Source organism: Abramis brama, assembly GCF_963993115.1.
Source record: "Abramis brama genome assembly, chromosome: 24".
Taxonomy (NCBI): domain Eukaryota; kingdom Metazoa; phylum Chordata; class Actinopteri; order Cypriniformes; family Leuciscidae; genus Abramis; species Abramis brama.
The window spans coordinates 25,468,851-25,476,532 of record NC_139986.1 but is presented as its reverse complement, the minus strand read 5'-3'; the positions used below and the strand labels follow the sequence as shown (position 1 = coordinate 25,476,532).

Genomic DNA, 7,682 nt, shown 5'->3' with positions numbered 1-7,682 from the left:
TTTGGAAGAATGTTTGTAACCAAACAGATCTCGGTCCCCATTGACTACCATAGTATATATTTTTTCCTACTATGGAAGTCAATGGGGACCAAGATCTGTTGATTACAAACATTCTTCCAAATATCTTCCTTTGTGTTCAGCAGAACAAAGAAACTCATACAGGTTTGGAACAACTTGAGGGTGAGTAAATGATGACAGAATTTTCATTTTTGGGTGAACTATCCCTTTAACTCATCCTTGATGAATAAAAGTATTGATTTATTTTATTTCTTTCCGCCAAAAATAAAATAAAAAATCTTACTGACCCCAAACTTTTGAACGGTAGTGTACATGACACATCTAAATGGTAGGAAAATCTGATCAAAAATGATGTTAACCAAACAAAGATTATAAGATTTTTCTAGTAACATTAAATCAGTAGTAACTAGTAGTAAATCTCCAACCTGATGTTTAATAGCTTTTTTGTTTTTTTAGGGTTTTTTTGCTGTATTTCCTCATCTCCTCTGTCTTCTGGCCTCTCTGGTGTCTGCTGTATCTCCTAGTAGAGATGCGACTGATTGTGATGTTGTTTCTCTTTATTGTACCTGTGATTATATAGTTGTGGAGGATCTCTCTTGCTCTGTGGATTCACTCTCTTGTCTCCTTTCCTGATCCATTTGCATTGTTGCTCCAGTGTTCTCTTGTGCATGTGTCCTAGCTCTGGCAGGTGAAATCACTGATTCTGATGTTATTTCACTTTGTAGAACCTGTGATGATGTACCTGGGGTCTCTTGGTCAGTGACAGTATTCTCTTCGCTTGTTTGTCTTGTGTTTTGATCACCACTTTCTCTTTCCACTGCAATATTAAGACACAAGCAAAGAAACAGGACATGCATAGTTTATCTTGAACTAAATCAAAAAACAAATGCAACTGTAATGGTACTGTGAGTCACCTCTTCACCTAAACAAACAGATAGGCCTACACCAAGGTACTATGTATAAATTGCCTTTAGTGTGGACCATGAGACTAAGACAGATTTCAATATATTTTCTGTAGTTATAGAAAATTACAAAATTTATTTATAACTACATTACAGCAATCGCATTGATCTTAAACACCCACTTGTGTCTTTGGTCGCTCTCTCTTCTTTTGTTTCGGGCGTCTCTGGTGTGCCATCGTCACTCACTGTAGACAATCACAAGACATTAAAACATTTTATTAAGCATGACATTCTCTTGCAAATCTGCATATAACATGTACATAATTCCCATTTCATTACTGTTACAGTAAAACAATCAAGAATCTTATTGTAACGATCAGGCGCGGCGCTAGGGCTGGGCTAAGGGGGCTTAAGCCCGTAATGTTTTTAGTAAAGCCCCGAATATTTTGTTACCTTGTCTTTCTCATAGAGCAAAACAATTAATCAGAAAAACAAATGTGAATAAGATTACACCAGCTCCGATTACCTAATCATGAAAAGTGGATATTACAGTTGTACTTATATTTTTCCGTTTGCATTAAAGCTACTTACGACGTGGAGCGTTTAGCATTGTAGCCAATCACAGACATGTCTGTTGAACTCATCGGCCAATCAGAGGCGTTTAAATGAGTTGCTGTGCTGAAGATGTGTTTTGTGGGAGCTCACATAGTTCTACACTTTCGCAAACCTGTCATTATTATTGGCAATAAACTTAAGATGCAAATAAGAGATTCACTGCAATGTATTTGATATTCTTGATGCTGCTCTGATGCACTTCAATACGCACCTAAGCCTTTTTACAATAATACAATAAGCCTTTATTTTTCTTTATTGCCTTAAATCGCTTTCATAATTAATTCATTAATTCCTTTATATAAAAATACCTAATTTTAGTTTGGGCTAAAGCCCCGAATATCCATTGACCTTAGAACCGCCCCTGGTAACGATGTATGCAGGGAAGCTGAAGACAGAAGACTCAGGTTCTCGAAAAACATTAATAGGTTTAATGCTAACTCAAAAAGCAAGCAAACATGCAGCGCAAACACATCTCAACATAACAGAGACTGGACACAGAGTGAAGGCAAGGGTGAGGCTTAAATAACAAACTGAACCGAGATAATAAATGACACACAGCTGAAACAAATGAACTAATGACGGTAACCATGGAAACTGAACAAAGGAACATGTGAAACTCAGACATGAACAAAACAGGGAAACAGATCAAAAATCTAACTAAAAACAAACAAAATTGCCATCTTACTGAATGGGGGAAGTCCATCAAGACTCTTTTCACGTCTAGGTGTCGGACCTAAAATTGAAAAGGAGTAAACAAAATTAATCAGAAGAGATCTCGAAACTTGGGGTTTTCAAATATGACTCAAGTTTAGCTCCAACCTTGATCAAACTCACCTGCCTAAAACCTTCTGGTTATTCTGAAGACCTTGATCAGCTTGTTCAGGCGTGTTTGATAAGGGTTGGAGCTAAACTCTGTTAGAAACTGGACTTCAAGAGAACCCCTGCTATAAACTTCCCCATGTAGTTTTAGACCTTCCCAGTTTACTATTAATTTATAGCATAGATTTATAATAACCTGGAAGATGCTTTCAAAACCATTTTTGCTGATCTATCATTACCATGTAAGGGAAGTTCCTTTATTTGTCTCTCCAGTTCTTTTATCTGTCTCTCCAGTTCCAGTTCCTTTATCTGTTTCTCCTGTTCCAGTTCCTTTATCTGTTTCTCCTGTTCCTGTTCCCGTTCCTTTATCTGTTTCTCCTGTTCCAGTTTCATTATCTGTTTCTCCAGTTCCAGTTTCTCTATCTGTTTCTCCAGTTTCATTATCTGTTTCTCCAGTTCCAGTTTCATTATCTGTTTCTCCAGTTCCAGTTTCATTATCTGTTTCTCCTGTTCCAGTTTCTCTATCTGTCTCTGCTGTTCCATTATCTTTCTCTGCAGCTGTCTTTCCCCTGCAGGAAATCACAAGATAACAAGAGAATTGTGTCATTTAACTTGTTAATCACAAAAAAAGAATAAAGAAAATGAAAGAATTTAAAATAATTATTCTAATCATCGAAAAATAATTATAATTTCATTGCAGTTACAGTAAGATACAATAGTATGATTATCTGATCTTCCCTTATGCACTTTCAGATCAAATTTCCCCTCACACACACAAATATTGGTTTGCCATAATGATGGGGACTAGACTCAGACCTAACCTTATGTTGACTGTTTTTACACTGAGATAATGATCATTTCTCTCCTCTAATCTTAACCCATACACAAACTTTTCAGAATTTTTAGATTTCCATCAAGACATTATATAGTATTTTTATGCTGTTTTCTTCTTGGTTGACTGATGGCAGCTCCCAAAAATAGATAATAGGTTCAAATCTGTTTAAATGGTTCTACAGATTGACTGCATCACATTCATTATAGATTCATATAATTTAATTCCTTAAATAATCTAAGTCTAATCAGTTTTGTAAAGAAATATGTGATCTCTGAATTACCTTTAATTTTACAAATCCTAATGATACTGAAAACATATTTGTCAAGTTGCCAGACATGACTGAATGTATTGCGGTCCAATTAAAATAAACAGACAATATTATTTGTCTATTGTAATTTAATACATAAATAATACTATCATCTTCACGAGTTGTTAGTGCTTAGACTCCTACAATCACTTTTTGTGGCTATATTAGATTTGTTTGTTGTCGTAAAAAGTCATCAGTCTGAGCCTGCATTTGTCTCAGCATCAGGTAGATGCCTACATTTCCACATATTCTTTTCTGGAGCTCTAAAATGAACCTAATATCAGTGTGAACCCATAACCACTTCATTGCAGCCATATCTGAAAAGCAATTTAAAAAAATATATATTTTCTAAACGCATGTTTAATATGCCAACTTGAAAAGAGAGTGACATGAAGACATAAAAGTAGCACCAGTATGTTGCAATACACAACACTCAAATATATATTTAAAACCCACTAATCAAAATATATGATCACTCAATGAGGCAACTGATCAGTCAGTGAACTACAGAAATAAGCTAGAGAAGTTGCAGAGGCAGTTTTATTATTTTACCTCTCACTTGTAGGTGAACTATTACTGTCTCCTGACTTTCATCATGATAGACATGGCACACATAGTCTCCTGAATCTGATTCCTGGACATTTCTTAAAGTCAGAGAAAGATTTCCTCTCTCCAGCTCCTGGATAGACAGACTCACTCGGTGCTCATAGTCACTATTTGGACTCTCCAGCTCGTTCTTATACTGATAAATGAGCTCTGTCCCTCTATACCAGCTGATGTTCATGGACAAAACACTGGTTTCAGGTGAGAGATGAACAGGTAAGATGACGTCTTCTCCAGGGTCAGCAGATATAGAAACCACAAAACTAAAGTCTTCAGCTGGAAAGAGAAATGTATTGTCAAAGGCATTAGTGGTAGCCATCAAATTCATAAAACTACTGAGTATTTGAATCACTATTATCTTTGTCAATTTATTAAACTTAAAAAATGTATTGGACCTTGGTGTCAAAATGCAAACAAACCATTAAAAGTACAACACCATTTTGCATTTACATTTAAAGCAAGCTTTGGAAAAGATATATATATATATCTTTACTAGTGTAAGAAATAAAACCTGAAGGGTCTCCACGTTCAGAAAATTCACTGTCAGACTGGCAAGAGACAACAATTAAATATCATTCCTGTCATTTTAATAATGTAAATATTTAAAGTCACAGATCATGTTTTACTTGCCTTTGCTTTGTTTAGTTTCTGAAACTTCTCCTCCTTCAGCCATTTTCAATATTTCTGGAACTCTGAGGCAGAAAATTCACTGTAAGCCTAGAAAACAATGACAATGAATGTCTCCTCACATCTTATTTTGATGTTAATCTACCCTGAGATGAGCGGTAAATTCAATTCAAATCCTGTCATTTAAATAAACACAATAGCAATAAACTAAACTGTTCAGAATGGATAAAACACATGTAAGGGAAAAAAATAAATGTGAGACAAAACAAAAGAAAACTTAGTTCATTCAAGCTACTGGGCTACCATTACATCAGTCTAACATCTACTTCCATGAAACATTTTTTTCTGTTAAATCTTTTATATTAATCTTGAAAATTTGTCAAATTCATCAATACTTCACCCCAGTCATTATCATGAATTATGAAGTATTAAGCATAATTCATGAATTATGAATTATTATCATGAATTTCCAGAAAGCAGGTCAGTTAATGAAATGAAAACAATGCTTATTTATTCACTCTTTGCATAGCCTACTTTAAGATTTATTTTTGAAGTTTTCTCATTGTTCTGTGAGAACTATTTGAAAAATAATGAATCCAATCATAAGTTCAAAATAAACAAATGATATTTGAACAAAAGCAATCCAAATAAAAAGTTTAGCATAATAAAAGTAAACAAAACAACTAGTCAAGGTGGTATGTAAAAATAATTCATCATAAAGACACATTCTTGTATTTTAAATGACAGATTAGCCTGCAATATCAAACAATAATAAATTTGAAAAGGTTGCTGTCACTTTCTTAGTTTAAAACATCCCAATGTTAACAATGCTTCAGTAATGTAGCCATAGCCTTCCTGTGGATTTCTCTCATTAACATTTTATTTCTAAGAGTTTAAAAAATGAATGCTATAAACAGCAAGATACTGAACACAAGCACAAGCAGCAACTGCATTAAAAATAATAATAATATACGTTACATTCATATAGCGCTTTTCTCAGCACTCAAAGCCCATGGAAGGGGGAATCTCCTAGAGTCTAGACCACAAAAAAAGTAAAAATATCAGTAATAACAAAGCATTAATTACTACATCTGATGATTATTTAAACATAACAGGCTACATTTTTATTTGTAATAAAGTAACGTAAGTCACATAGGCTATTCGCACAAATACTGTCCCTCTACTGAGAGAACAGATAGAGAGCAGGCAAACACTCTGGCCTAACTATGAAGCGCCCAAAAGCTTACTCGGTCCTAATAAGTAATCGAATAGAGTTACTTATGTGTTTAAACGAAATCGTCGTTGCCTTTTAAACTGAACCGAAGAACAGACAAAAAGATTCATACATTTCCACAATTAGCTCATAAAAATAAGGTGCTTTTTGTCTCAACTGTACCCATATGTGGTACAGTTGAGACAGTGCATGGTACAGTTGAGACACCCATTTTTAATGATGTAAAGGTAACTAACCATTCATTGTAAATATAAAAAATAAAGACAAATAAAGAAAATAACAATTGGGCAACATTTTTGTTTATTCATCCATTTATATTCATTCATTTTATTTAAATTAGCACGGGTTAAAATTTATAAAGCAGGAACAAGATATGAAACAATAGGCTATTTATTAATAATACACAGTTTAAATATCACAAATATCAAATTTTATTTTCATTTGCGTCCTGTGCTGGCTAATTAGGACGTTTAACCTGTTATCATAACACTGGACAACTAAACAGTGTGTGACCTATAGAACTCTATCGGGGGTACAGAAACACGTGTGTCTCAACTGTCCCCCGCTGGCCACCTCGCACATTTCTCTAGATTTTGCAATTACCTTGCATGACACAATACCATGAAATAGCCTATGCCAGTTTTCAGGGCACAGAATAACGTTTGTGGTGATACCAGTTACGTTTAACAGTCACATAAGGATAATAAGCTATTCATTGTGGAGTGTGCATGGTGAAGTGAACGTACCTTAGAAAAAAAACTTTCCCCGATATCTTCGGATCGGAGATGCGTCCGTTGCTCAAATTTCTCACGATCAAAGAGGACACTAGCCTATACAAATTTTTGCACAGCAAAAATCACAATTTGTGCTTGCTGCGAACGCAACACGTCTCAACTGTACAGTCTACCCTTTGTTCTCTTGTTTTACTTTCACTTCTAGACAGTGCTTTTTCAGAAATAACCTCGGTCCTCGTAAATGCAAGATTACTTAAAACTCCTCAATGAATCCTTATGAATTTGGTACATTTATTACACCGAATATTCAATTTCAATTTAGTCAATATAAGTAGGCCTAAGTGTTAAGAAATATCTCGGAGAAGAGTCAGGAAGAGTCACCGTCACCCATTAAAACTCACAGAAATAAGAAACTTCTGGCAGATCTGAATACAGCAAAGAGGGAGAAGTAAGTTAGCCTATTTATTTTAGACTGTAGCTCACCTTGGCTTTTATTGTCCTATCACCCAGAATGATCTGCGTCCAGTTAGAGCAACAGTTGTAGGCCTTCGGAATCTAAATCGAAAGTAAAACGAAGCTCGCTTTCATAGCGCCGTAACTAATGGTGCGTTCCAGGCAACCTGTAACCCGTGTTTTTCCAACCTTGTTATACCCGTGAAAGTGCACTGGAACGGCAGTCTTCCCACCCGTGACTTCCCACCCGTGAACTCGTACTAGATCGATGTACTCCCAGTTACGAGCTCTGACGTCACATAGCCCGCGAAACCATAGCCCGCGAATAGAGTGCCGAAGTTATGACGTCACTTTGTAGGCCAAAACGCGTGTATAGCCTTAATGCACTGTACGTTTCTATAATTATATCCAAACAAGTTACAATAAAAGTCAATAAACCAGGTATTATTTTGAATATTTTAATTAAACACATTTCTCAACGTAACGTTAGCCTTTAATAAAACTGCAGCGGATCTAATCTATTAAACAGTGGCAA

At 35.3% G+C, this 7,682-nt stretch overlaps 1 protein-coding gene across 4 annotated transcripts; it reads right to left on the bottom strand.

The window, feature by feature from the left end:
- Positions 1–281: 281 nt before the first annotated feature.
- On the bottom strand, positions 282–7,479 carry LOC311075140 (uncharacterized protein). Of its 4 annotated transcripts, none has more exons than XM_084102314.1 (9): positions 7,178–7,461; positions 6,707–6,790; positions 5,705–5,762; positions 4,730–4,816; positions 4,049–4,375; positions 2,594–2,923; positions 2,221–2,268; positions 1,103–1,165; positions 282–835 (listed from the first exon to the last, which is right to left on the bottom strand). In XM_084102314.1, exons 4-9 carry the CDS (start codon positions 4,770–4,772, stop codon positions 591–593), a joined length of 1,056 nt encoding a protein of 351 aa, XP_083958440.1. In that variant the 5' UTR covers positions 4,773–4,816; positions 5,705–5,762; positions 6,707–6,790; positions 7,178–7,461; the 3' UTR covers positions 282–590. The 4 variants fall into 4 exon arrangements, with proteins under 4 accessions (XP_083958440.1, XP_083958442.1, XP_083958439.1 ...); XM_084102316.1 differs by having other exon boundaries at positions 4,730–4,791; positions 7,178–7,414; XM_084102313.1 differs by lacking the exon at positions 6,707–6,790 and having other exon boundaries at positions 7,178–7,479.
- Between the last annotated feature and the right edge of the window lie 203 nt (positions 7,480–7,682).

Bases quoted from the DNA above. Each gene is read 5' to 3' on its own strand.
- LOC311075140 (XM_084102313.1), bottom strand. From the start codon at position 4,772: ATGGCTGAAGGAGGAGAAGTTTCAGAAACTAAACAAAGCAAAG. The intron at 2,269-2,593 runs GTAATGATAGAT...TTTCAATTTTAG, and splicing joins AAAGGAACTTCCCTTACATG to GTCCGACACCTAGACGTGAA. The intron at 836-1,102 runs GTGGGTGTTTAA...TTAATATTGCAG, and splicing joins GAGAGCGACCAAAGACACAA to TGGAAAGAGAAAGTGGTGAT.